Source organism: Phalacrocorax aristotelis, chromosome 7, assembly GCF_949628215.1.
Source record: "Phalacrocorax aristotelis chromosome 7, bGulAri2.1, whole genome shotgun sequence".
NCBI classification, from domain to species: Eukaryota; Metazoa; Chordata; class Aves; order Suliformes; family Phalacrocoracidae; genus Phalacrocorax; species Phalacrocorax aristotelis.
This window is the reverse complement of record NC_134282.1, coordinates 31,462,259-31,490,098: the sequence shown is the minus strand read 5'-3', so window position 1 is coordinate 31,490,098 and position 27,840 is coordinate 31,462,259. Positions and strand designations below refer to the sequence as shown.

The following is a 27,840-nucleotide window of genomic DNA, read 5'->3' as shown; positions in this document are numbered from 1 at the left end:
TCTGCATGCTTGCCTGATGCCCTTGCACATCTGGCCTTGGCTCAGCTTTCTTCCTGAATGCCTTCCCTTGGCTTCTCACCTTGGTCCCGTGGTGTTTCTTGTGGGGGTCCATGGTGCCAGCCTGGTGTTTCAGTGACTCTCCCCAGCCTCATCTGCTCTGCAGGTCCTACATGGGGTCTGGTTCCATGAACACCTCCTGGCTTTGCCACTGACGGACCCTTTATTGCCCCATTCTTGTTAGCAGCCTCCCCAGTAGCCCTTCCCCCGGTGCCACCGCAGGCACCTTTCCTCCGCTTCCAGAGCCGGGTTATTCTTCGGGGAAACGGGCAGCGGCAGCAGCTGCCAGGGCTGGACGAGGCCCACGTCTCCAGGCTCCACAGGGAGAGGGACGGGGCGGCGGGGATTCCTGCGGGGGGCGAGTCTCCCCCGGGGCCGGAGCGGGACACGGGGCCGCTGACAGGGAGCCAAGAGCCAGCCTGGAGGGCGGGGGGCGGCGGCCCGGAGCGCCGAGGAAGGCCGGGCCGGGCGCGGCGGAAGGTGGGCCGGGCGGCGAGGGAGCGGGGCGGGCCCCGGGGGAGGAGGGCCGAGCCGGGGCAGGCCGGGCGGCGGGGAGGCCGTGCTGTGCTGTGGGGAGCGGGTCCAGGGAACCGGGGCGGGCGGAACAGGGGCTGCGGGGGTGTGTGTGTGTATTGTGGAAGCCCCGCTCGGAGCAGCCGGCGCGGCGGCTCCGGCAGGTGGCACTGGCCGCCTCCCCCGTTCTCCCCCCGGCCCGGGCTCCGCCGCCGCGCTCAGTCCGCCGGCGCCGATGCTGCTGAGCGGAGCGGCGGCCGGCTCGGAGCGCGGCGGCGGCGGGGCGGGGGCCGGCGGGGCCCCGCAGTGTGTGGGCACCATGGCCCGCTGGCTTCGGGAGCACCTGGGCTTCCGCAGCGGCAAACCCGCTCCCCCCGCGCCGCCCAAGCCCGACTACCGCGCCGGGCCGCCGCCGCAGCCACCCCCGCCGCCCGGGGGCGCCGCCGAGCCGCTGGCCGCCGCCCAGCCCGACATCGTGGCGGCATACCGGCTGCAGAAGGAGCGCGACTTCGAGGACCCCTACAGCGGGGCGCCGCCGCCCGCCGCCCCCGACGGGCCCCGGTACGTCTCGCCCAAGCACCGGCTCATCAAGGTGGAAGCAATGGAGAAGGTGCCCGTCAGTCCTCCGCCGCCGCCGCTGACACCCGCCACCCCCAGCTCGCCCCCGGCTGGCCCCGAGCCGCCCGACGAGCCACCTCAGGAGGTGAGTGGCCCGGCACAGGCACCCCCGGGGTGCCCCAGCCCCACGGCCAGGGTGGCGGCGGTGGTGGTGGTGGGGCTGCTCTGGGTTGCCCCGCCGGCCCCTCGTTGCCCACTGCCGGGAGCAGGGTCGGGACCCTTGGGACAGGCGGAGCCCGGTAACCGAGGGCTTGCTGGGGCCAGGCTCCGCGGGGTCTCCCACTTTGCGTGCCCCCGTGCAGCACCGACATGCCGAGCACACGTCAGCTGCAGGGGCGGCTCCGGCTTCTCGTCCAGCTCCCGCGGGAGGCAGGTATAATCCCCAGCAGGAAGTGTCTCTTGCCGAAGTGTGAGAGCGCAGGGCCTGCCGGCAACCTTTACCCTTCCCTTTTTGCCGTTTCTTTACAGCCAAGTGCTTGGTGCTCTATAGAGGTGAAGACCTTCCAGCCCGGGAAGGCCCCACCATGGCACAGGACTGTCTCTGGTGGCCTCTGAGGCTGGGGCCAGCAGCCCCGGGCTTCTTTCCACCCTGCACCTGGTGGTGTGGATCTCCCACTGCCCACTTGCCAGGGCCTGCCAGTGCCAGTGGTGGCGGACGGGCTCCCTTGAGCTGCCGTGCTGCTTTGTCAGGGAGACCCGGGGCCTCTTTGTCTGCCATCTCCCAGCCTGCTTCTTTGGGGATGAGAGCGGAGCCTGGTGCTGCTGGTGCCAGAAAGGAGGCAAGAAACGTCCTCGGTGAGAGGCAGGAGCCGGGGTGAAGCGCCCCGTGGGGAGATGGTCTCTGAGCGACACAAGGACCTGGTAGAGGAATAAACCCACCAGGGCTGTGGGCATCGGTGCCAGGCTTCTTTGCGGAGAGGCTGGTGTGGTGAGTGCGCAAATGAAAGCAGGAGGGGTAATTAGTGCCCGCCAGTGCTGCTGCCTGCAAGATGGGGCTTGTCAAGCTTATTCAATGGGATTGCAGATCTGGGTGGCGGAGGGAATGGTGGATACAATGATCCCATCAGTGGTCCTGGCATTCCCACGCGGCACGACAAAACAAGCGCTGGGCAAAACCTGCTTGGGAATATTTTAAGCAGACAGAAAAACTTGTTGCTGTTGGATCTTGGAAAGTTGCTCGTACTGACTAATTGCTTCCAGGAGGTTTCTGGAGGGGCCTTGCATGAACCCCCTTTTGAGCTAGGGTCCTGTACGTTTGCTGCTGCAGGCAGCAGAGGAGGAGGAGGGCACTGGCAGCGGGGACCGGAGGTGCCATTGCGGTGATGCGGTTTGCTGAGGCAGGCTGGATGGTTTTTCTTCCAGAACTGTGGAATCAGAGGGACCAGCAGTGGGTAGTGGTTGTAGGAAGGATTTGGTCTGAGATGTGCATAGGGCTAAGCAGGAGCTGCGGGAAGCGGGGACTGCCAACAGGTACAGCCAAGGGCATCCGATGGCTGGGGAGAAGCCTGGAAGTTTAGAGAAGAGCCAAAAGCTGGGATACATTTGGGGAAACCCTGCTAACAGCAAGAGGCTGAAGACGACCCTTCATCTTATCCAAGATCGACGGTGATTAGATTATCTCCTGGTCTCCTGCATGCCTCTGTGGGGAGGAGGTTTCTAATTCTTTAGGGTTCCAATACATGATGGACACAGGCAGAGCTCTGGAGGCTGGCTGAAGCTGGGGATAAGGTGGGAATATTTGATAGTGCATGCAACAGTCTATTAAAAGGGTTCCCCTGGAGGAGCCAGGGAATGTCTGCCACATGGAGTGTCTGTTTTGGGCTTGAGCACCCTTTGCAGCTCCCATCTGCTGGTCTTGACGTTCGGCTGAGTAGTGGGAGGGTTCCCTGCTTGCTGCAAGGTTGCGGTAGTCCTTTCTGGAGGTGGTCCAGGAGGATGGAGGTACCTGCTGGGGGGTTGCTGATGCTTGTGGCTCTTGTTCTTGGTGACAATGTCAAGATGTCCTGGAGCAAGGAAAGCATGCCAGGGCGAGGCTGGAGACTGCTGAGCTCTTCAAGCCAAGATGATAGTTGTGGGAGGGAGTGGGGGTTCAGTGCTTCCATGCTTAGGAAGAGGTGGTGGGCTTAGGAAGAGCAGGTGTTCCCTACTTGCTGCAGAGACTGGGACTTCAGAAAGCCCATGGGTGTGGGCCTTGAGTTGTGGTGATGCTGAAGATGAAGGGAGAAGTACAGTTCTAGGTACAGGCAAGGCTGCTGGAGCAGAGAGGGTTTTTGCTAATGATTGACAGTGAAAAACACTAATAAAATGTGCAGAACAGGGAGGATGAGGATGGACAGAAGTGGAAGGAGCAGCCATCAGTTCCTGGTTGTGTGGTTTGGCTGAGGCTGTGTGGTTTGCTATACAGGCGCTGTGTTGAGGTTGGGGGACTGACCATGTTCCCTGGGAGCCCAGTGCCTGCTGTAGCTGTCCTGACTGTTCTGGAGAACTGAAGATGGGCAGGAGCATCTTTGTAATGGTGTCCCTCCTGCCTGGGCCATGTGATGCTCTGCCATCATAGCATGAGTTGTCCCACCTTTCTGCCTCTCATGGGATCTGCAGCATCTTGTGGGGATGTGCTTAGAGTGAGCTCTGCAGTGGCTCCTGCTCCATTACAAATGCTTGCTGGACATGGTGGGGACCAGCACAGGTCCTCCTTCATCTGCTTGGTCTGGGCAGTCCTTTCCCTACAGCAGTGGACAACAGACTGGCCCTGTATGGCTTGCCTGAGTGAGGCAGATACCCCAGAGGTGTCTTCTTTGCCATGTTTGGATTAGGCGTGAGGAGCAATGCCACAAGGATGCAGTGGAGAGATTTGGTGAGGGACCTCCCTGCTTGGGGACGCCTACACCCAGGGCACAGTGTGCTTGGGGATGAGGTTGGGCATCTGTCTGGGGATGGCTTTGCCTCATGCCTGCTGGAACCAGCCGCTGGTGTTTGCTGGGAGTGCAGGGTCAGTGCCGTGGGGTGTGGGAACACCAGCCAGGAAGCTCTTGGGCGTGTGTCTTTCCTGTGAGAGCCTCCCCGAACTGAGTCATCCTGTGCAATGCTGTGCTGTCTGCCCCACACTCCCGCCTCCTGTGGCAAAGGTGCAGCTGTGGGTTCACTGTCTGGCCCAGCCATTTCCCTAGGGCAGGGGGCTGGACCCTTTTTGGAAGGCCAGCACTTGATTTGCTTTTGGGTTTGGCTTTGGTGTCCACTGAAAGCCAAGCTGCAAGATGGGTAAAACTGAGGAAATTTTCACCTGACAGAAAGAACAAAGTAAGTTTGGTTGTAACTCAGAGTTGCTCCAGCATGAAACCCAGCAATCTCCTGTGGGGGACCCCAAACACGCTTTATCTCCAGGGCAAGAAACTTGTTTATAAAGTAAAGGATCTCCCCAGGTGTCCTCTCAGAACCTCTCTGTAGAGTGGAGCACCATGTTGTGGCAAAATGTGGTGGCAGGTGGGATGTCTGTAGGCAAGATGGGGTGCAGAGCCCCTGCTCTGCCTTGGGATCTCTGTGTCTCAACTGTGAACTCCCTTGAAGAGCCACTGTCTGTCCCTGGTGGGCAGCATAAAAACTGTTTCACTGTGAGAACCCGGTGATGATCTGTCCCTTTGCCTTAATTTTCTTTTGGTTTTCTTTTTTTTTCTTACAGTGGACATAAATAATAGGGCAAGAGCAGCCTTGGTACTGCAGCAGGGACCTGGGTGTGCACTGCCACAGCAGACAAATGCGTGAAAAACACTCGCGTGCACAGAGAGGACGTGCATTCAAGTGCTGGTGGTGCCTGGCTACTCTGCACCAAGAGCTGTCTGGGGTTGGTGGCTTTGCATGTCAGGCGTGTGCTTTGCACCCAAATTATTTCAAATCTAGCCAAGCTTGTGCTGTGTGTGAGCGGTGTGCTGGGATCGGCCAGGCAGTGAGCAGCTTCCTCTGTGACATGGGAGGTGAGCAAAGCATGGTATGCCTGGCCTTTGACTGGAGTGGGGCAGGTCTGAGGCACCGCTGGGAGCTGCCCTGCCTGTGGCTTCAGCCCCCTCCTCCGCTGGGGCAGCGCCTCATGCACCGCGGCTGCCGCAGAGAGCCCCACACAGCTTGCAAAATCCAGCGCTTGGATTAGGAATTGTCAGAGATGCAGTTTCCCAGGCAACTTTAATTCGGCCCCATGTGCAAGGGCATTAGGATGCAATTGGTAATTGCGTGATCCCCGCTGTTTGCCCTCTAAGAGCCCTGCCCCGTTCCTGGTACTGCCTGAAGCCTCCAGCCTCTCCAGCCTTGGGGCTCAGGCTCTCACTTGCTTTATTGTGCATCCTGAGGTTGCAGTATTCCTGGAGACAGTTAGGAGTTCCCTTCCCAACTTTTGCATTGCTCTCCACTGTAATATCTGACCATTTAAAAAAGAAATGGGTTTACGTTCTTGGCACTGTGTGGTGGGGAGGCTCAGCTCCTACGGAGAGTCATCCTTGAGGATTAAAGCTGGTATGGCAAAACCCCACCATACCCAGGGAGCCATTGGTCTGAGCCATTTGCTCTGGGTCTGAGCTAAGCCCAGCAGATCCCATCTAACTGCTGCTGAGCACCTCTGCAACTCCCTGCAAGCAAAATACCCAGTTTTAGGGCTCTCAGCAGAGATGTGTTGGGATTCTCAACCATCCTCTGCTTTCTAGACCTGGAGCTGGAGCAACTGAGTGGGGGCCGCCCTGTGAGCTTGCTGGGGCTCATGTGACCCTCCCTCCCTAGGAAGATAGACCCAGACACTGAGGAAATACAGAGGGGGCTTTCCTCTGGTTGGGAAGCACAATCACCGCTTGTGGAGAAGCCTCTCAGCTGCTGAGCTGCTGTGCTGGTGCCCTGTCTTGTCTGAAGCTGCTCTGTGTTTATGGGGTGGGAGAGGGGGGATCCAGGGCTGTCACCAGCAGCAAGCTGGGTCTACGTCTATCTAGCAGAATGCATCTAGGAAATAGAGTTCATGGCAGGTTTGAATGTGGGCAGGTTGGGCTTGGGGCAGGAGGAATGAGCAGGCCAGGAAGGTCAGCAAACCGTGTTTCCCAGCCCTGCAGCACATGTGGAGCTGTGAGAGCTCTTCGCAAAAGGTGAGCACTGGGCATGGCACTGCCCATCCACCTGTCTTGCAGCTGCTTGCACTTCAAGCCTGTGCATTTGTGCATGTCGGGATGCCTGCCTGCGTGCTTGCGCCTCCCTTGGCACTAGCACATGTGCGAATGAGCTGTTGCTGGTGTGGGGCTGTGCTCTGCAGATGTCAGTTGCGGCAGAGCAAAAGCTTCTTTGCAGGCTTTTGCCTGCAAAAGCCCAATCCAAAGCAGCCCACAGGATCTCCCAGCTCTTTGGAGTGGTGGGCGCTGATCTGCCCTCGGGATCTCGCAGACAGAGGGTGGGAAGCACCCGCCTGCTGGAGGCTGAACCTGTCTTTGCCTTGGAGAAAAGGGTCTTTAGAAAACAGAGGGGCTTCCCACAGTGAATTTGCAGTCACTGTCGCTCATCTTCCCCCACCCCACAGGTGTTAGGTCAGGCGCCAGCGACCAAGCAGCTGCAAAAGTCACCAGTAACTTAGATTTCCCTGGGGGATTTCGCCCCAGTGGTGGCAACCAAAGGGCTGCAGCCCCCTGGGCTCAGCATTGCCCCTTGGTGTTCCTGGTGTCTGTCAGGGGATGAGCAATGCTGTGTCTTCCTCAGATAATGGAGGTGAGAGCAGATTTCCTGTCTTCCAAGGCAGAGCCAGGGGCTGGCTGTTCCTGCAGCCCCATCCTGGCTTGCTGGCACCGGGCCCTGCCTGCAGAGCCAGCGGGACGTTTTGCTTTTTCTCTCATCTGGCAGAGGCCGATACCCTGAGCAGCCATCTGTCCTGCTGCTGCCTTGCAGAGGGGTGAAAGCGTCTGCTTGCTCCCATGTTTGAACCCTCTTTGCACTTGCCTGGGGTGGCTGCAAGGCCTGTGGCTGGCAGGGTTGGCTCTGGGGATGATGTTCTGCTGCTCGCTCATGCCCCAGTATGGAGGGGCCAGGCTTGGAGAGCTGCCTCAGCTCCCCACTGCATTGGCCACCCCAGGGAGCGTGGAGCTGAGACATTTACGGAGGATGCAGTGAGCTGGGGTACAGGGAGCTGCGATACTCCTGCAGCTTGGAGGGATGTGAAGGCTCAGGGCTGTGTGAAGGTGTTTACAGCTCCAGTTCCTGTTCCCTTTTCCTGCTGGGTTTTGGTGCTCAAGGCTATTGTCGGGCCGTTTTACACAGGAAGGAGGAAGAAGTGTTTTGTTTTAAGCTGATTATGGGAGCTGGAGAGGAATGCGCGAGTGGCCCTGGTCTCCAAGGCTGGCCAGGAGGAGGGACAGCATGGCAGTGAGGACAGAGCCTGATGCCGAGTGGAATTAGGCAGCCGCCACACCGTGCTCAGGCTTTTTGGTGCTTGCTTTAGGAGCGCTGTGTAGCTCGCGTTGTGGTGACAAAACCCATATTACTGGATGGTCCAGCCTAGGGTTTGCATCCTGGTGGGTGAGCAGACCCTGGCAAAGGTGCTTGGGTGCACTCGGGCCCTGCTGGAAATATTTCCTGGCCCCATTTTGGGACCAGGCTTTTGGGCTGGAGGTGGTGTGTACAGCTTCAGGCTTGCCAGAGGCTGTGGCATCATGTGATGGGGTGCTGGAGCAGACGTGTGGCTCCAGCGCTGGAGGGGATCAAGCTCTGGGACACACCCCATATCCTACTGCAGGATTGTTTCCTTTTTGCTAGTAAAGGTAAACCTTGGGCTTTTTGTGATGTCCCTGTGACATGGCACTTGAGACGCTCCTGGTCCTGCTTCCCAGTGACTTCTGATAGTATGGAGGAGCCTGTCTTGTGTTACTTGGGACATGAGTTGGGATGTTGCAGGGGCCTGGGAGGGAGGGGAGAAGAAGCTGTAGGCTGTTTGCAGCCCTTTTAAGAATGTCTTCAAATGAGCCTGCGGGAGCCCTGGAAAATAACCAGTGAGTTCCCAGTTGTGCCAGTGTCAGCTGACACTCTTGTACTAAGATCTGTGCCCCTTCTCTACCTTGGGTGAGGAAATGTGGCCGCATGCAGGGAGAGCATCTGGGTGCGATGGGAGGGGGTGACACTGCCGGCAGCCCTGCACCATGGCTGGAGGCCTTGCCCGGGTGTCTGCGCAGGCAGTGCCAAGCTGATGGTAAGGGAGGCAGCCAGGCTGCCTTCTGCTCTGCTTGGCTCTGTCCCAGCTTTCGGGACAAAGGCTGGAGCATTTCCACAGCTGAGTGCCGGTGCCTGGAAAGCCGCCGGCTGCTAGCACCTGCTCTACAGGGCTGCCATGATGCGGGCTTGGGGTCCCGGCTGCCACTCTGGCTGCCACTAGCAGAGCTCATGGTGAGGTTTCAAGGGTCTTCAACTGGTCCCTGACCTCCCCCAAAAAAGCAGGGAGTACCCTAACCCTTCTCCTACCCTTCCCCTCTTCCAGCTGGCTGTCTTGGAGGACTACGCAGATCCCTTCGATGCGGCGCAGGTGGCTGGTAGCCAGGCAGGGCTGGAGAAGGTGATGGAGAATGATGGATACATGGAGCCATATGAAGCCCAGAAGATGATGGCTGGTAAAGTGGAAGGCTCTGTGCAAAGACCACTCTTTGTGCCTCTGATGCCTGCTGTGTGAATTTGGTGGCCATTGTACTCTGTTCCTTGCAGTCTGTGGTGGCATTGGGTCTTCCAGACAGGGCAAACCTGGGCAATCGCTGTGGTGGTGCACGCTGCTTTTGCAGGCAAATTTTCACAGTTTTAGCCGTGTGCAATGGGCTTGCTGTAGCCAGAGCACTTGCAAAGGCCACCCAAGCAATAAAGGCCCCTTGATATTTCTGCCTGCAGTGCTGTCCCCCAGGACCACAGTGTGTACCTGTTTGGCTGAGCCAGGAGAGACCTGACATTTGATGCATGCGTCTGGCATAATGCTAAGATGGATGTGGGAGCTGTTTAATTCAGTTAGGACTGAGCCAGAGCATGCTGTTGTCTGCTGCAGCAGTAGGGTCCCCAGTGGGCTTGTTTATGGCTGCAAAGGAGGTGAGGGGAGAGTGTGCACTCCTGAAAGCATTGCTGTTACCACTCCAGTGCACGCAGGGTTGCAGCGCTGGCTTGTGTGCTCCAGGCTCTGGCTCTGCTTTACAGTCCCATGGTTTTGCTGGAGTGAGTGGTTTCTGGAAAGCTCATGCGGCTTTTTGGACAAGATCGTTTCATTTCTTGGAAAAATCAGCAAGTGGTGAAGAGGCTGCTTGTGTCTGTGGGAAAGACTTTTGTACTGCTGGTGCGAAGGGCATTTTTTTAAACTAGCCACTCTGGGTGTCCAGGGAAGAAAACCCAGTCCTGCTGCTCGCAGGGAATCGGGCTCTGGGATGGTGTGTCCCCAAGGATCCTGCTTTGCAGGGCCGTCTGAGAGTGGGGATGTTATACTGTGGGGCAGAAGGCATCTTGGTGCTGTGACTGCTCAGGACCTGGCTGCCCAGCAGTTCCCCTGCTTCTGGCAGGTGCTTTCTCAGGTTTGGGGGGTTCTCCTCCATCGCTGATTCTCCCTACCCGATGTTGCCTAGCAGGGCTTTGGGGACCATGGTTGGGCTGTGCTGGACAAAAAAGCTCATGGTCTTTTCCCTCTTCTTGGGCTAGAGATCCGCCAGAAGGGCTTACGGGAGGCTCCTGTGCGGCCGCTGCACCTCTACGACACACCCTATGAGCCTGTGCTTGGTGGGCTGGACATGGACAGTGACCGCCCAGCTTGCCCCAGGCAGTCCCGGCTGCCTGAGGATGATGAGCGGCCACCAGAGGAGTATGACCAGCCCTGGGAGTGGAAGAAGGAGCGCATCTCCAAAGCCTTTGCAGGTGAGTGATGGGGGCAGCTGTAAAGGATGAATAGCAGCCATAAAGCAACTGATGCTGCATTGTGTTTTGCAGGGGGGAAACTGAGTCCTTGAGGTTCCTTTGTCTTTTGGGGTTCAGTAGTGTTGGCCTCTGCATTTCCGTGGCTTGGGGAGCACTCACGCACTTGCAGAGGCTGTTCCTCTTCAGCAGGGAGCCAGGTTGGGTGGAGTGGTGGATAAAGCTTCCTTGGCAGCCTGTCCAGCGCCCATCTCGTTGCCTCTTCCCCTTCTACTGATCACAGTCTCTGGTGCAAACTGACCCCGCCCCCCCCGAACTGCAGGGGAGAGGCTCAGCTCTGGGCTCAAGCAGATCCCTTCTCCCTCAGGACAGAAGGAGAGCTGGGTGCTCCCCCAGGAGCCTTTGGCTAGGTGATCGTCCAGCCCCGTGACCTATTTATCTGTGCTGTGGGATCAATTGTGTTTGTGTTTGTTAATGAGGAAATCCATGCTGTGCATTAGCCCTGGCTCCTCCGCTGGTGCTGGCTAATTGCCACACTCTTATCTGGGATGCATTTTAATTGCAGCAGTGTGTGTCTGCGCTGCAGCCAGTGTGCGCAAGGTGCTTGAGCTAGTAGTTACTGGTGCTGTGCAGGGATGCTGGTGGAGAGAGAGATGTGGAGACTTGGGCTTGGGAGTGGTTCACCTTTTGGGTTTGGGCTCTGTGAGCTGAAGATGTGTGTCCTGGGCTCGATGCTGTGGCGTCTGCTTGTGCCTGGGGTTGTGCTCGTGCCGCTGGGACTCAGCCAGGTGTGGGGCTAGTACTGGTGGCATGTGCTACCGAGGATTCAGTCTGTTGGGCTCCGTCATGAAATGCAGTGCGCTGCCGGGCTGGGTTTGAGCTGAGGGATCTGCGCTCTGGATCCTGGTGAATGAGCCACCTTGCTCGATGTCTCTGTGTGGAAGTGGCGTGTTCACAGGCCTAGCTTGCACGTGGATGCACATGGGTGCACCCCAGGGTGCTTCAGGCTTGCTCCAAGTCCTGATGGAGCCAGGTTGCTGTGCCCTGGCCCTCGTTAGGATCTGCTGCCTGTTTTCTTCCAGAGCCAGAGCAGGCCCTGCTGTGGCTTGCAGGATGTTTCTCCTCTTCTGCAATGCTGGGCTTTCTCTGCTGGCCCTTTTCCCCCCTTGGGGGGCCTGCAAGGGCCCTGCTGATGGGCACCCAGTACTGGCACAAAGCAGCAACCTGCTGGTGCCTGGCAGGGAATGTGGACCCTGTGGGGTGGCTGGGAAGCTCCCAGGGTGACAGATGCACGGGCAGGACAGATGGCAATGGGATGCTTGGCCAAGGTTCCCCAGTCTCATGTGCACGTGGGACAGGGGTGATTGCAGGGTCCCCCCCACCCCAGAGAGGGTCGGCTGGGAAAGCTGATGGAGGAGCAGGGTCTTTCCTATGGGAATGTGCCCCACGTCAGGCCTGTTCCTCCTCCGTGCTGGGGAGGGAATGAGATGGTTATGGTGGCATAGGGCTCCCGGGAATTTAGTCCTCAGGTCTTTCCCCCACAACTGCTCTCCTTCTCCATGGGCCTGGTGTTGCTGATGGTTTTTTCTAAGCCCTTTCTTTCTTTCTTTCTTTTTCTCTTTCTCTCACCCCTAACCCCTGCCACCTCCCTGCCCCCCCATCCAGTTGAAATCAAGGTCATTAAAGACCTGCCATGGCCACCACCGGTGGGACAGCTCGACAGCGGTGAAAGCCCCCTGGACGGTGAGTCCAGTGCCTCCGTCCCTCCGCAGCATGGCCAGCCCAGCTATGAAGACGCCAACGGTGGGTCTCGCGTGACAGTGGGGTGTCCAGGGGGGCTGTGGCCAGCGCTCGCTGGACCCTGCCTTGCTGCCCCACTGGTGCCGGGATGCTGCGATGCCTCAGAGCTTGTCCAGACCTGGCAGGGCTCTTCCAGCTGTCTGTGGGCGCTGCCAGACATCCATCCTCCTCCTCCACCTTTCCCCCAGCTCCTCCTGGCTCATTTACTTGTCCTGTGCTGGATACCAGACATTTGTCCTTGCCTCTTCTGCATCTTCTCCAGCTCCACAACACCTCTTTGCATGCAGCAGCCAAGCTGCACCAGAGGATTATTTGGTGGCAGAGATATTACCTTCTCTTTTGTTCTCTCCTCTTTGACTCCAAATTCCCAATTGATGGCTGCTTTTATGGTCTTCTTGACAACTGCTCTGAGCATTTAGCTGATGTTTTCTTGTGACTCTTAATACCCAGATCCCTTACAGGTGTGGTAGCAGCTAATTCAGATCCTGCTGCTGAGGCTGAGGTTGTTTTTTTCCCCCATGCGCCTCACTTCGTCATTTAGTGCTGCTCTGTTTCCTCCGCTATTTTATTACCGTACTGCTCAGTGGCAGGAGGTCCCTCTGGATTCTTCGCTCTCGTTTTTCCTATCCTGAACAGCTAAATCTCCCAGGCATGCTTTGTCATCTCAGGTTTGCCTTGTTGTCAAGTCCGTTTTGTGTGTGCCGAGTGGCAGAGGCCCTGTGTAAATCCCCCTTGGACTCCACTAGCAGTCTTGCTTATGAAAGCCAGATATTGCTGCTTCTCTTTTAACCCATTATTAATATTTTTAAGGACTTTGCTGTTATGCTGTCGTGGATTAGGTTTTTGCCAAGGGCATTAGGTGGGGGGGTTGTTGAAAACCACCCAGGCTTTCAGGACTGGACTGGTCTCATTCATGTGCTGCTGCTCCTGCGGGGAACTGGGACGGATCTGCGAGACGTGACTTTTTCTCTGCAAACTGGCAGCTGCGCCCTGGCATGCTGCGTCTGCCTGTGCATCACTAATGCTGCTCCTGGTAGACACCGGGACATGCCAGGTGCAAATGTCTGATTTCCTTATCTGCATTTACCCAGATCCCTGCAGAGCTTTGTTAAAAAAAAAAACAAACAACAAACCGAAACCAAACCAAATCCAACAGCATGGCTTTTGCTGCCTCCCAGCTGGATTTGAGCATGAGGCTGTATGTGACAGCTGATTTTGTTGCTGATCAAAGGGGCACCCCAGAGCAATGTGGCTGCTCTGCCAGGGCCACATCAGGGTACCATCCCAAACTCATAGGGATTCTAAAGGCTGAGATCAGTCCAGAAAAAGAAACATCTTGGCAGGCAGAAACTTCCTGATCCTCTTCCTACAATGAATGCAGGTGTCAAGAAATATTAATTTTTTTGCTACACAGCCTCCTCTCTTCCCCCATCATTTATTATCCCCACAGTTGCTCTGACATGCATCCTGCCCCTGATGAACACATCAGTTTGTCATTTTTCCTGGTTTTAGCGACACAGCGTCTTTTTTTTTTTTCCTGACTTGCTTTGTTGTGTTAAGTTTATCTTGCCAGACTTTTCATATCATTTTCTACTTCCCCTGTCTGGGGGCGACTTGAACTTCTTGAAGAATATCTTCTTACTCCTAGGGGCTTGTTTTTAATATCCTGTTTAATCATGCACATGCCTCTGCCTCTCTCTGACAGGTGCAGTGCATTTCTTCTGAGCCTCTAACATGATGACTTTGTGCCGCCAGCAAACACTTCGGTGTTTTGTTGTCTGGCTTTTTAACGATAGCCCCAATTTTTTAAGGTGATGAGTTGAAATTGAAGCCTGGATATTATGTACAAGGGCAAGCCTGGCCAGTGAAAAGCCAGACTGCTGCAGAGGCAGGGCTTGTCAAACCCTAATGCTGGGTACCTCCTCCCCAAGCTCCTTCTCAGGGGGTTTTAAGCCATGCTAAGCTGCAGAGGATTTTGGCTGGGTTTCCTTTTGGCCGCCTTCCTTTCTTCTCAGTGCTGGGGCGGGGCTGGAGACCTGCTTGCCTGTGCAGGGCCCAGACAGGGTTGTTCTCAAATAGCTATCTTAGGGGATGTCCTGCTAGAGAGAAAAATGTCCCTCTCTGGGTATTTTCTGCCTCTGCCCTGCAGCAGTGTGGCCTCGCATTGCTCTGCTTTGCTGCCGGGGCTGGCCGGGGGGATGCTGGAGCATGCCCTTGCTGCCTGCAGAGATGGGGGTGCTCCGAAAGTCTTGTCCCTGCCTGGAGCCCTGGTGGCCAGCAGTGGGCAGGAGCCTGAGCCAGGACCAGCCTCCCCAGCACAGCGAGGAGGGGAGGCTGCCCAGCTGGGGAAGTCCAGCTTGTCCTGGGGGTGAGGGGAGCTGCGGCACCTGGCTGCCTCCGCAGGGTGCTTGTGCTTCCACAGGGCGCCTGTGCCTTCGTGGCATCAGCCACTGGGAGCCTCACGTCAAGGCAGCTCTGTTGGATCGATAAGTAATTTGTGCGAGGGGGCTTGTGTTGCAGGGGAGCAATAATGAACTCTCTGGAGGTGGGAGAAACAATATTGTTATTGCTGAAATCATCCTGCACGGAAATAATAGTTGGCGGGAGGCTGGGTCCCTGGAGCATGTCTCGGTTAATCCCCCGCCACTCCCCGGGCAGCGTGTACCAGGCTGCTGTCTTTGTCAGTGTGCGGGGGCCATGGTTGGGCTGGTGCTGGGCAGGCGGTTGTGTCGGGGAGGCACCTTGCAGTTGAAATGTCCCATTCTCACCTTGGGGAATTATTTTTTTCACCCCAGGAGGTTTACTTGTGCTGGCAGAAATGTGTCCACCATTTCCAAACTGACTGTTCCCTTTAGCTCCATTTCCCCCCTCCTCTTTTTTTTTTTTAAATTTAATGCAATTTAATTCCCTCCCCCCAAGATTTAGAGCCTCTCCTTACTGCTCCTCACTTAACTCTATGCCGCAACTGCTGAATCTTTGGTTGCATTAGCAAAACCTCTCTGAGCTTTTGAAGCCTCCCTGGAAAATGTTTCCAGGGGCTCAGGTGCTGTGAGGACCCGACCTGTCTATCCTGAGACACTGCAGTAAGCAGCAGTCCAAGAGCTGCCCTGCCCTTGCGTAAAGGGGGAGGGGACCTAGTGTGATGTGATGTGACATGCTGTGGCTCTTTCTATGGGCTCCCCCCATGGGGGGAAAGCTGGGAGCCCAGCCTGTCCACCTGTCTCTGCTGTCAGCTGTGACACGTGTCTGTCTTGCAGGTCCATCGGAGGGGCTGGGGTACAGCCGCACCTCGCCCTGCAGGGAGGAGAAGGCCAGGGCTGCCCTCAGGCATGGCTCCAGCAGCCTCAAGAGCACGAAGACACTCATCACTGAGCCTGGCCCTTTTGTTGGGGAGAGAATTGACCCTGCCTTGCCCCTAGAGAGCCAGTGGTGAGTCCTGCCTGCCCCAAGCGCTGCCCAACCCTTCCACCTGCTCCAGGATCCATGTGGCCATGCCATGAGGACCCCTGGGGCAGACCAGCTTCTTTCCTTCTCCCCTGGCCCTGTGTTTTTGCCTGCTTGTCCCTGCTGCCCTTCTCACAGTCATGGTGTCCCCATGTACCCTCTGCATCCCCGCAAGCTGCCCAGCAGGAGCTCTGTCCCTTGCCCTCCAACCCTGGTGGTGCCACCCACATCCCTGACCTTGAACATGGCTGCTGTCCCTGGGGGGGTGCCCGGGGTGCTGGTGTTGCTGCTGCCATGGGGCAAAGTCCTGTCTGGGGTGTCCACTCTCTGCCTGGCACAGCCCGTCCCTCTCTTGCCTGCAGCTGGTACCATGGGGCCATCAGCCGGACGGATGCGGAGACGCTGCTGAGGCTGTGCAAGGAGGCCAGCTACTTGGTGCGCAACAGCGAGACCAGCAAGAACGACTTCTCCCTTTCCTTGAAGTGAGTGAGCCTGGGTGGGGCTGGGGGGGTTGCGGACTCACAGCAGAGGTGACCCAGTGCTGTGGGTAACCCCTTGTGGGTGGGTGCCCCATGCGAATGTGTGCCTGTGCCGATGGAGTAACTGAGATGACCATGGGGTGGTCAGAAATAGCTGGAATATGAAGTCTGCACTTCTCCACGGTGTGGCACAGGCTTCTGGTTTGGTGTCTGGCAAAAGTATCTTGGGAAGGCTTGTAGATCTAGAGACACGCTGCTCTACCCTTGGGAGTTTTAGTAATCCCTCAGTTGGATAAAATGATGTGCTCACTCAAACGTGTCTGGTTACAACTTCCAGCTCTGGCTTCTTGTTACACTATTTCCTTTTTTTTTTTTTTTTGTAGCTTAGTTTCATGGAAAATAAAGTTAGTGTGATCCCATTGTTGATGGAAACGCAGGTAGCCATCCCTGCCTTTCCAGCCCTGTAACCACTGAAGCCCTTGCTCAGCGTGATGTACAGAGGGCATTACGCTGCTTTGGTTTCCCAGCGGGGATGCCTCACCCCCACAGCATGGCTTGGTTTCTGCTTGGGTTCTTGTGGGGGATGTTTGCACTCTCCCCAAGTTTTCCAGATTCCTTTAGTGCCAAAACTGCATGAAGCATCGCTGCATGTGTTCTGCCAGAGAGAAGCTGCCCATAGCTCCTTATCTAGCTTTTTTGGGACTCTTGGGGCAGACTAAACCCGGGAAATCAAAGCTGTTACTGTCCTGAAGATGATGATGGATTAGCAAATACCTCCTTGCCCTCCTGCTGGACAAGTATATTAGCTCTGTTCCCAGCAGATGTGAAAAAAGTATTTACTGAGCACTTTAGTCATCTCTGCCCAACAATAGGCCACGTATCCCTGTGCTTTTCTCAATATACTTTGTTTCCCCGGTGGTCTCTGTACCTGCATTGCTCCCTGGTGGTTTCAGCCTCCCCTGTTTATTTCCCAGTGGCACAGTTGTGAATTAGATTGCTCCACTCCATCACTCTCTTTTTTTTTTTTTTTTTTTTTTTTACACTTTTTTGCTGCCTTCAGCACCAAACCAGGGCAGAACTTTAGCTGAAAATACTCTTTCTTCTGCACTTGTAGCTTTCAGATCAGGCAACAGGCCTTTCCAGAAAAGCTCCGTTTTTTTCTTCAGAATTTTTACTGATGTTTTAATTTTCTCAATATTTTTTCCTTGCCCTGGCTTGCAACCAATTTTGAAGCAACAGCTTCTGCTGGTTGTATTTGAGGCTGCGAAAGGTCCTCTCAGCCATCGCCTCGTGGGTGGCATTAGTCAGCATGTATGTTGGAGAACCTGGGACGTGGCATTGGGGTTGTGCATGGGCCTTCCTCCCTTGCCATCATGGGTGCCCCCTTCCATCACCTCTGTACAAGCTAGTCACCCTTTTCTTTGGGGTTTTTTCCTTACTTCTTACTCCCCATCCTTAGCCTCATGGCAAAAATGGCCAAATCCTCTTCTCAAATGGAATGTGTGGTTAGGCTGTGGCCCTGTGGCAGCGTGCCACCTCCCCAGAGAAGACTGCAGCCCATCCAGGAGGTGCTCAGGCATTGCCTGTCCACTGCCCATGCTTGCAGAGAGCCCGCAGCCTTGCGAGCATGATTTTTACACTGTTGCCTTTCTCTGTAGACTGTTTTCAAGGAAAATCCTCTGGGATGCTTTTTATACAGCTGTAAGGTGACTGTCTGCATATGTCTTTTTTTTTTTTTAACTCTTTCCCTTGAAGAAGGAGGTGCAGCTGAGGAGATGGTCTGAAAGAGAGCTCTTGTGCTGACTTAAAGCCCCTCTGTGCTGCTTTAAAGGAAAAAAAAATATACATGAGAGCAGCAGGAGTGGCTGTACCCATATGGCGTCAAGTAGTCGGAAGGATTTAACCCTGCTGTGACAGTCCTGGCTGATTCAGGCTAGCAGTCCCGGGGGTTGCCTGTTGTGGGCAGGGTTGTAGTGTTGCCTGAAATGCTTGGGGAATGAGTCCCTCCTGGCTTGCACTTCTGTTAGAGTGGCTGAGGCTATGCTGCAAAGGTTTGAGTCCTTCCTCATGTCTGTAAGATGCTCGGCAGGAGCAGTGCCTGCCCCTTGTCCTCATCCCATCCCCGCTGCTGGCTGTGAGGCTGTTGGATTTGCAGCATGCTCCCTTGGGCATATCTCTGATGCTCTGGTCTCAGTTACATCCCTCAGCTTGTGACAGAGCCCCAGTGAGTGATTTGGGCAAAACACAACAAGCATCACCTCTGTCGACCTGTATGGCAGTGCTAAGGCTCTGGACTGGCACTGATCCTGCACTGGGGTCCTGTGCATCTCTCCCTGCTGGTGCTAAGCAAGGGCTGGGTCCGCCTGCAGACAGGGTGCAGCGCCAAAGGCAGCACCTGTGGGCAGCTCTGTGTGTTAGCAGTGCGACTGTGTGCAGGATAAACCCATGCACCTTCATGGGGTGCCATGTATGGTGCCGCCCCCACAGCTCTTCCCTGCACCCCACTGCTGGGACTCAGGATGCGGCTGGCTATCACTTTTCCTTGGCCCCTGGCAGGGGGCTGCAGCTCTCCCCCCTGCCCTCCCTTGGGGCGGTCAGCTCCCTGCCTCTCTGCTAAATGGATTGCAAACCCATTCTGCTAATGTAGACAGGCTGTCCATTATGGGCGCCATCTCCAGCTGGGGGGATGGGACTGGCCTGTGCAATGCTGGAAGGGGCTCAGCATTGCTGATGAGGTCCTGTCTGCTTTTAAGTCATCAATATTTTGCTGTAATGTGCATTCCAGACACTGCAGACAGGCTGTGGCTCTCCTCGGAGACGCAAATTAATAGCAACAGGGCCATTAGCCCGTCACTTGGAATCAGTGCTTGTGGCAGGGTCTGCCTGTGCAGCCTCACATGGCTCTGTGCCCATGCTGTGCCGGGAAATGGCCTCTCTATGCTGAGCGGGTTTTATGGAGTATGCAGTGCTGGTGTGGGAGGGGTAATGGGCTGCGGGCTGAAGGACAAAATCCTGCTTTGCCAGTGAGGCTGGGGATACATAAGCCATGGTCCTCCTGTGTGAACATGGCGGTTGCAAAAGGGGTTTTGCCACTTGCAAGGGGTGAAAGCTGCTGCCCTTATGTCACCCTGCAGCGAGAGCCCCTGCTGCTCTTGCCTGGGCTGTGCCCTTGCTTCCCTGCCTGCACGCACCCACCCCAGCCTTGGGCATTGTCCTTGTCCCCGGATGGACCACTCATACCCTACTGTGTGGCTGTGCTCCCTGCAGGGGACACAGTGCAGCATGGCCAGCCATGTCTCTCCCTTGCACTGTGGGCTTTGTCTGGAGTCAGCCAAGAGCTGCAATGGTGCGGGCAGGGCTGAGGCTGGGGACAGGAGCCAGCAGCGTCCCCCTCAGCTGTAGGGGCAGGCTGCTTGTCTTGGGGGGTGCAGGAGCTGATGGGATGCTGGGGCCAGCTACACCTGTAACCCTGCCTCAATCTCTCCTTGCAGGAGCAGCCAGGGCTTCATGCACATGAAACTGTCCCGGACCCAAGAGAACAAGTACGTGCTGGGTCAGCACAGCCCGCCCTTCGACAGCGTGCCAGAGATCATTCATCACTATGCCAGCCGCAAGTTGCCCATCAAGGGGGCTGAGCACATGTCCTTGCTTTACCCAGTGGCTATCCGTACCCTATAGTCCTCACCCACCAGGAGCCAGGCTTGAGGCTGGATGCACCCGAAACTGGCCTGTCCACAGGGCCAAGCACTACCGTGCCAAGGACAGGCTCTGGACCAGCAGCCCATGGGCAGCCCTCTGGGCACGGACGGCACTGTTGGGGATTGCTGCAGCTGGACCCCTCATCCCGCTCTCTCAGAGGGGCTCCTGTGTGCTGGTTTGCCTGCTGGGATGGCCCCAGGGTGCTCCCTCATGCAAAGAGCTGAGAGGGGCTCACTGGCTGCCCCCTGCCCTTGCCTGCCTCCAGGCAGAGCTTGGGATGCAAGGACGGGAGCTGGGGCCTTGGAGAGGCCTGGAGGGGGCAATGTGTAGGAAAAGGGGGATACATAATCTGTTAACAGGCCTGAGGTGCCTCCATGAGGGTGTCTGGCTCTGCTTACAGGACAGAAAATGGCTGTGCCCGCAGGTGAGGAGGCTGGGGGGGGGCGGGGGGCGAGCAGGGGGCCAGGCCAGCAGTGACCCCCACCCCCACGGGTGCTCGGTACTCACTGCCATCCTTTGCCAAATGTAAATAGTTACTGGTCTTGGCCATGCATGCAGCACCACTGCCTAATAAAGCGGTGCATGGTCGCCTCCTGCTCCATGTGGACAGTGCACCCACATCCCACAACATTGAGTGGGGGATCAGTGTGGCAAAATGGCAGGGAGGGGGATTTTATTACACAAAAGCTCTAAGTGAATTGATTTTCCCTTTGCTCTTGTGTACACTGAGACCTGTGCCCAAGCAGATCAGCTAGCTCACTCGTCTGAGACATGGGTTGGGGGATGTCAGTGGTCATGTCCTTGCTATGTCTTTGGGACCCTTTGTGGGCAGCAATGAGCTGATTTTGGACTTGCCTGTTATTCCCTGGAGAAGGGAGTGCTCTTAGGGATCTTTTGTGTCCTTGTTTTCCTTCATCCCTTGTAAATCTTAGGCAATATCCCTAAATTTCACAGACCTCTTGTTCTCCTCCTCTGGGTGACTCCAGCCCTGTTCTTTGTCTTCCTGACACCTTGTCTTTGGGCCAGCTTGCTCCTTCTCTTCATTTGGCTGAAGCTACATCTGGTGCTCTGTAGCATTTAATGCATACGTTGCCTTTTAACCTTGTCCCTAATGTTGCTTGCTAACTGTACTCATGCACGTACATTTCCTCTATCCATACTTCAGGCTAAGCGCAGACTCTCTGTTACTCCCCTGCAGCATGTTCCTTTTCCCCCCTGCTCCCCAGGTGTTCTGGTGTGCTCAGCAGAGGGGATGGCAGCTGCAAATTCGCTGCTGGACCAGCAAAACCTTTTGCATCAGTGGAGCAAAGTGCTTGGGGAGTTGGTGGCATGTGTTAGCAGTGGCTTGATGAAGGGTTTGTGAAAAACCACCATCCTCCCCACTGCCTGCTCCCAGGAAGTAGCTGCTCCTGCAGGTTTGCTGTTGGGCAAAGCGGTTATTGATGGGACTGTGTGGACATTGCATGGGTGAGCGCTGCAGCCACAACAGGAACCCTGCTCTACCATCCTGGGCTCTGGGGTATTCCAGACATAATCTGTAGCTGGGAGATTGCTGTCCCAGCTGCACAGTATGGCTTTGAGCTGCTGTGGGGACCATCAGGCATGGCCAGTGTGGTCCCTGAGTGCAGGCTGCAGTTGGGAGTCTGCAGAAACTGTGTTGGTTTGTTCCAGGATGCCTCAGCCTCTGCCGCTCCTTAAAAGGCAGCAGTTTGAGCTCATTGAGCACCCGGTGTCTCCTTACAGCCCTGCTTGGCTGCTGGCAACTCCCTGGCTGCTTCTCTCCATCCCAGGGAGGCATCTTGTCCAGTGGGAACAGAGTTGACTGCAGCTGGAGGGTTTTTCTCCCAGCAGTGCCATACCAGAGCCTGCAGAAAGGCCTGGAGATGCAGAAATCTGCATCTTGAGGTGCCCTTGCTGCATTTGAAAGGTTTCAAGGGCCCTTAGCAGCCCTGCTGTGCCCTGACGGCTCCAGCACATCCAGAGTATCCTAGGGGATACTCTGCCTTCTCTGTGGCTGTGGCTGGCAAAGCTGAGGCTTCTTGGGTCCATGCAGCCAGGGAATGAAAGCAGAGGAGAGCCTCCCCACATATTCTGTTGTGGGTTTTTTTTGTTGGTTTTTTTTTAATTTATTTAATTTTGGTTTTTTTTTTTTTTTTAGAAACTGGCAGGGAGCAAACTGGCTGGCAGCCAGTGCTGGCTGTAGCAGTGAGCTCACTGTGTTATGGTGAGATCCTGCTCAAGCAGCCTGGCTCCATCTCAGGGGCATCCCTGCTGAGTGCTAAGGGGTGTGAGACCTGTGTGCACCACACCAGCTCCCCAGAAACAGTCACAGACCAGCAGGACTGCTCTGGAACTGGGCTTTGTGTCCAAGTGCTGCTAAGCAGCTCTCAATCCTTCTTGTGGCAATTACATCCTTCCTCAGCCCTCTCTCCTCTAGGCTGAAGAAGCCCAGCTCCTCAAGCATCTCCTTGTGCACGTTCTCCAACCATGACCATCCTAATGACCCTCTGCAGGACTTTGTCCTTGTACTTGGGGTCCAAAATGGACACAGTATCCAGATGCAGCCTCACCAATGCCAAATAAAGGGAAATAACCACTTCCTTTGACCTGCTGGCTACAGTCATATGATAACTTAGGTTGGAAAGGACCTCAGGAGGCCTCTAGTCTACCCTCCTGCTCCAACAAGTGTTAGCATTGACCAGAGTCAAGAAGGGTTTTTTTTTCTGAGAGCAGCAGAACTGCCCTAAACACAGATACATTTTTTCCCCCCTCTTCATAGCATTACCAGGAGGGACTGGGCACCATGAATGAAGAGGGCTGCAAATTCGCTGCAACCTGAGGGAAACACCTCCAGCCCAATGGAGCCTCCAGCTCTTTGTGGGCCCTCATGTGTTGGAGGACGTCCAACAAGAAAGATGGAGGAGCAGGATGCAGAGCCATAGCAAAGAGCCAGCCCAAACCTTGACATCAGGTCAGGGGATGGATGTGATCTCAAATGGGGCAGATGCAAGCAGGTCCTGGGTCCTGTTTGGACCTGGGGAGGTCTCATTTTTGAGATTCCCACAGAAAGTATTGGAAGACCCACTCTGGGTCTGGCTGGTGCATTGAATCCTCTGTGATGTGAGCTGATCAGGATGTACACAGAAAATTTGGATTGAATCTCTCTTGCAAGGGTATTTTAGTGCTACCTTTTGCTGTCACATGACTGAAATGAGTGTTGTTTGGAAATCAGAGGGGGGGCAGCTGTATGACAGAGCTAGAGTGGTGACTGGGGGATCCCCATTCATGAGGGTACTAACCCCAGGACCAACAAGGGCCTCAGCAACCTGATGTGGTTTTGAGGTTAACCCTGTTGGGAGATGAAGGTTGATCAGAGACCTTTGTCCGTAGCAATTCCCAGTCCACGTGTCCCAGCAATCCTCTGTTCTCTGTCCCTCTTTCCTGCAAGTGAAACAGCTGTCATTCATAGCCTGATCTCTAGTCCCTTGCTAAGCCCTCCATAATCGCCAAGCTGTTTTAGCATGCTGCCGGCCCTGATAATGAATGAAGGAAGTTTGTTTCGTAATTGGATTAGCACTGCTGGGAACACTCTTGCATGGCTGTCAGGGCTGAGCTGGCGTGGCCCCCAAGCCCTGTGCTGCTTCGTGTGGTTGTGGGCCAGCTTGGGGCTGCGCTTACTCCTGCACAGGACTTCACTGGCCAAAAGATATAGTCTTGCAGGAGGAAGGCAACCAAGAGGGGTGAAAGGCTGATTCAGGGCAAAATTTGAGCTTGCCTTCCTTGGAAGCTGGGGTGTGTTTGCTGGAACTCTTGTCATAGTCCCTCATGTCTCCCACCTGCTGGAAATGAAGCACTTGGGTTAGATTCAAGCCCAACATCAGCCTCATCGCCCACCCCAGCACAAGGCATCAGGGCTCCTGAACACCTCATAGGCTGGAGAGCATCACGAGTAACTGATCCTTGTGGGACTGGGTAAAAACCTCAGATGAGTGTAGGGTGTGGTCCACCATCCATGCCCCCTCCTTACCCCTCTGGCCTGGAGAAGTTCCCTTAAGCCCAGGCCTAATGATTAGTTTAAAACCCCAGGCCTAGCAGTGATGCCTAAGTTGCTTGAATGTCACTGAAAACACAGTGCCCTGTATTCTGTCTCCAACCACAGCAATCTGCAGAAGGATCAAATTACCCAATAACTCAGCTGCCAATGTTTATAGCGAAGGAGAGAAATTTGTTCCTGATCCCTGCAGGCTACCACCAAAGCGTGCAGTGTAGCACATACATAGCATGCACATGCATGTGGCACACACATGGCCCAACTGAATGCCTCCTTTGAAATCTGCTCATAAAGACTAATGTGTCTGACACAAGGGGCAAGTTTCAGTTCCTAACGCAGAGACCACCCTTGCCCCGTCCCTTTGGTATGCTTGCCCAGCATCGTCTCAAATCAGTTACTTGCTCCTGGTACCCTATTTGAAAATTGTCCCAAAGCATCCATACCTGGGTCCTGTTGCCTCCACCTCATTTTCAGTCTACGCTTGTGAGCAGTTCTCTCCTTTTGTTCGCACAATTTTGGAGGCACGTCTCCAAAACAGCATGCTCGGGCAGATCTCCCAGGTGAGATATTCTCAGTGTCTTGCTGGTGATGTGGCTGTGTCCCTCCCAAGACTGAATCCCAGGCATGATGACTCCACACTCCCAGCCCTGCACTGCTTGCTATTAACATTAGTGGGGTCATCCCAATACTAGGGTAGAGGAAGAGTGCTAGAAGCATCTCTTTGCTCAGAGACACCCTTTTTAATACAATCTATCATTTACTTGATTAGCTGGTTCCTCCTCTGCTATATCCATACCCATACCCCTGACTTCCAGTATTGGAAACTGGTTCATACTGGGTGGCAAATCAAACTCTTTCCTTAAATCTAACCAGCCTAAATGCCTGCATCGCCTTGTCTAAGTTAATTATCAAAGAAAAATCATTACATTACACTGAGACAATGCATCTGTGATAAATTCTGTTTCCATTTGCCGTCCTCTCTTGAATCTGGGTTTCCTTAAAAAAAAGCTCAGAAGGGGATGAAAGTGTACATGTGTTTTAATCCCTCTTTTCCCTTTTCTGGACATAGGAGGCACATTTGCTGCATTTGTTTGCTGTTTGAGTCACATCAAGGTTATCCTAAATATGGTCCTTCCTTCACAGTGAGGTGACCTTGCTCCTTTCCTCCCCAGTCTCATGCAGCACCTCCTGGTTGACCCTCATCTCATGCATTCAAAGTGTGTCCTCATCTGGTGGTCCTGCCTCAGGAATTCTCTGTCCTTCACATAATGCTCAGCCTGATGACCTGCACAACTACAAGTCTTTCTCTTATTTTCCAGGATAAATGTATGCATGCTGAATTTTTCTCCATTAAATGGCAGCACACAGCAAGTCCTGATCTGTGCTTGCATGGGACCGATGGGCTCTCTGTGCATGTGTGTCCTCTCTCACTGTTCCTGTATGGAGTAGCCTTGCTGTGTATGTGCAGTGCACTGTGATTTACTGCCCGTATGCAGCATTACAGGTTCTCTGCGCATGCACAGTGTGTTCTGATTTACTGCACACATTAAGTGTTACCTCTCCACAAATTCACAGCACGTCTGGTTTTAATGCCTGTGCTCAGTGTGCTCTCTGACCATGCACAGAGTGTCCTGATTTACAGGGAAGGTTGTTGCATCTCTTTGCCTCTGTGTAGATAGCCTTCAGTCACTGCTTACACATGCCACTGCCCCTCTCCAGGGGGAACAGTCTGCCTGATTTGTTCCTTGTGCATGCGGCAGTCTCGGATTTACTGTGTGTGCAATGGGTGGGCACTTCACGCAGTGTAGTGTGGCCTCCATGTGCTCACAACATCCTAATTCATTGCACATGTTTTAGCTGCTTTCCCATGCATGTGCCTTGTAGCCCCTGGGCAGGCACATCACAGTGGTGCTTTCTGCATGTGTGCAAGGCACTATCATCATGTCCCAACCTCTGAGCAACCCCCCAGCTCTAGCTGGTAATTTATGGTAAAGACTGTGGGCTCTGTGCTGCACCTAATTCCCTTTTCCTTCTGCATACACAGGCTGTCCAAGCCTCCTCTACCCCCATCTGCTCTGCCCCTCTTCTGTCTTACAAGAGCTAAGATGCAGCTTGGCACCACTATCCTGGGCTGTCCTGGCTCGTCTCCTGCTCTGGAAACTGTGAGCTGTGTGGTGACTAGGTGTTAAAGTCCTGCCAGAGGTAATGGAGGGTGTCTGTGGTGGGCAGCAAGACCTGGTGTCCTGCCGGATGCCATTTAAGGCAGAGTCCCAGGCACTCCCCACATTGCAGCTCCAGTAACTGAGGTCTTTTCAGGGGATGTTTATGGGATCCCAATGGCTTCCTCTACTGACCTGTTGGCTTGGGAGAGCAAAAGGGGAAAACTGGGCTATCAGAGACCCCAGAAATGTTTCAGAGGGCAGAAGGGACCATTCAGTCCAGATGAGACTGTTGTCACTCAAAGAAGTTGTAGAATGTGCCCATCCAGGCCTACACCAAGAAAGGTGAGGAAGGCATGACCCACACCGATGGACCTACAGCAACCTGTGAAGCAAGCACGGGAGAGGCAGGGTGTCCCATTCCTTGCCCTGGCAAGCCCTGGCTGAGCTAAAATGCATCTTGCCCTCTCTGCTGTGACGTCTGGCTGAGCTCCCAGAAGCCATGGGCTGGGGGAAGTGGTCCAGGTGGGACCAGGAAGGGCTGGAGAGTGCATCACCCATGTGGTGAGGGTTCTTGACCTTGTGTTTGACTTTCAGCCAGTCCCAAAGGAAGCAACACATTATACACCAGGGCAGGCAAGAGAGCAAGCACAGGGTTGTTGCTCCGCCCCCTCTGCATCGCAGACCCCACACTGCTGAGCAGGGGCTCAGCTGAGTGTCCCTCTGGAAGTCCATCATTCATGGCAACACCAGGCTTTGTGGCTTTGGCACTGCCAGCGCCACAAACAGCATGGTAATTCGTGCTGGCAGCAGCTGCTCCCTTTATCAGCACTGCGATAATTGTACCTGCTGGGCTGGTCCTGCTCAGGGTCATTAGCAGCAAGATTCTTCTTTTATCATCATACATCTCATTCCCATCTTAGCAGCTGCAGTAAATGGCTGTCTGTTAGCGAGGCCAAACGCCCATCAGGACGCAAGGTTGGGTCACCCAGTGGCGGGTGATAATTTTGACACGCTTGCAGGTTGCTCAGGTCGTGGAGTGAGAGCATCTGTCTCCCATGGATTGATGCAGGGATGTGACAGGGTCTCTCATGGTGGTGCTGGAAGTGGGGGCATCCCTGTTTCGTGCCTGCCCAGCTCTGCTATCATCCATTCAGCAGTACAGCTGGTCTGTCTGCGGTCTCTGTATGTGCCAGGACTGGGGACTGGGGACAGGTGATCCTTTCCCCTATGGCAGAGGTGCTGCTCATTTCCATTTAGATAGAAGAATTTCAATCTCAGCTTGATGCCTCCTTGCCACAGTGCAACTCAAGACCCAAATTTTCAATTTTCTTCCACATGCAATGCCAGATGCTTTCTGCCGGCTTGGGAACTGAAGCGCATTAGAGATGCTGCAGCCTGGCAGAGGTGGACAGTTGGGTATGTAAACACAGATGATTATCTCTGTGTAGCTCCACAGGGCAGCTGGCATATATGGCTTCTCTGCACCCAAATTTGCTGCACTGCCTGCAGCCCCAAGCACTCCCGTTGCCTCTCATTAGCCCCCTTTCCTACCCCTGTCCAGAGACAGGAGATTAAAACCAGCATCCTGAGTTAGCCTCTGCAATACAGGATCCAAATCACTTTGGGGACATGGTCGCACAAGGAAGAATCACCCAGATGACCATGGCAATGAGGACAACCAGCTATTTCTGTCTTCCAGTAGGAAAAATGCGAAAATGCAAGAAGAAATCCAGTGACGGGGTAGGGGTGTCTTTGTTTGCTGCCTACATGTTCACCTGTCCATGGACAGGTAGATAAGCTCATGATCCTCGATGTGGTCTCCCCCACCATATACTCAGCATGTCTGTTCCTGTAGGAGTAAAGAACCACCACAGTCTCGCTCAGACAAAAATGTGACAGCTTGCAGAAAAGAAGCTGGGTAGGGTTGGTGGGGGGAGCCACAGCCTCACATGTAGCTGTGAAGACCCCCTGGGTTTGGGGGTCTGTGGCAGGTGTCCACCAGCAATGAAGAACGCCTTGAGAAAGGAGCTTGGCTTAACTAATCGGAGAGGTAAGGGAGGCCACTGAGAGGCACCTTCCAGTGAGTTAAGGGCCTGTCCCAGTGCAGAAGTCATAGAAGCTTGGATGAGGCACACGACAA

At 55.0% G+C, this 27,840-nt stretch overlaps 1 protein-coding gene across 8 annotated transcripts; it reads left to right on the top strand.

Annotated features, from left to right (window-relative positions):
* The first annotated feature begins 580 nt into the window (after positions 1 to 580).
* On the top strand, positions 581 to 24,937 carry SHF (Src homology 2 domain containing F). 8 transcript variants are annotated; one of them, XR_012661592.1, is made up of 9 exons: positions 585 to 1,273; positions 8,669 to 8,798; positions 9,856 to 10,068; positions 11,731 to 11,868; positions 15,123 to 15,294; positions 15,672 to 15,791; positions 19,280 to 19,911; positions 22,267 to 22,458; positions 24,711 to 24,756. XR_012661592.1 is itself a non-coding variant. In XM_075099706.1 (8 exons), exons 1-8 carry the CDS (start codon positions 806 to 808, stop codon positions 24,805 to 24,807), a joined length of 1,389 nt encoding a protein of 462 aa, XP_074955807.1. In that variant the 5' UTR covers positions 581 to 805; the 3' UTR covers positions 24,808 to 24,937. The 8 variants fall into 8 exon arrangements, 3 of the variants coding, with proteins under 3 accessions (XP_074955807.1, XP_074955808.1, XP_074955809.1); XM_075099706.1 differs by lacking the exon at positions 22,267 to 22,458 and having other exon boundaries at positions 581 to 1,273; positions 19,280 to 19,330; positions 24,711 to 24,937; XM_075099707.1 differs by having other exon boundaries at positions 582 to 1,273; positions 19,280 to 19,330; positions 22,267 to 24,937.
* Positions 24,938 to 27,840: the final 2,903 nt, after the last annotated feature.

Excerpts from the sequence above, each read along its gene's own strand:
- SHF (XM_075099706.1), top strand. The coding sequence starts at position 806 with ATGCTGCTGAGCGGAGCGGCGGCCGGCTCGGAGCGCGGCGGCGGCGGG. Across the intron at positions 15,792-19,279 it reads GACTTCTCCCTTTCCTTGAA|GAGCAGCCAGGGCTTCATGC; the intron begins GTGAGTGAGCCT and ends CTCTCCTTGCAG. Across the intron at positions 19,331-24,710 it reads TCCCGGACCCAAGAGAACAA|TCTCATGCAGCACCTCCTGG; the intron begins GTACGTGCTGGG and ends TTTCCTCCCCAG.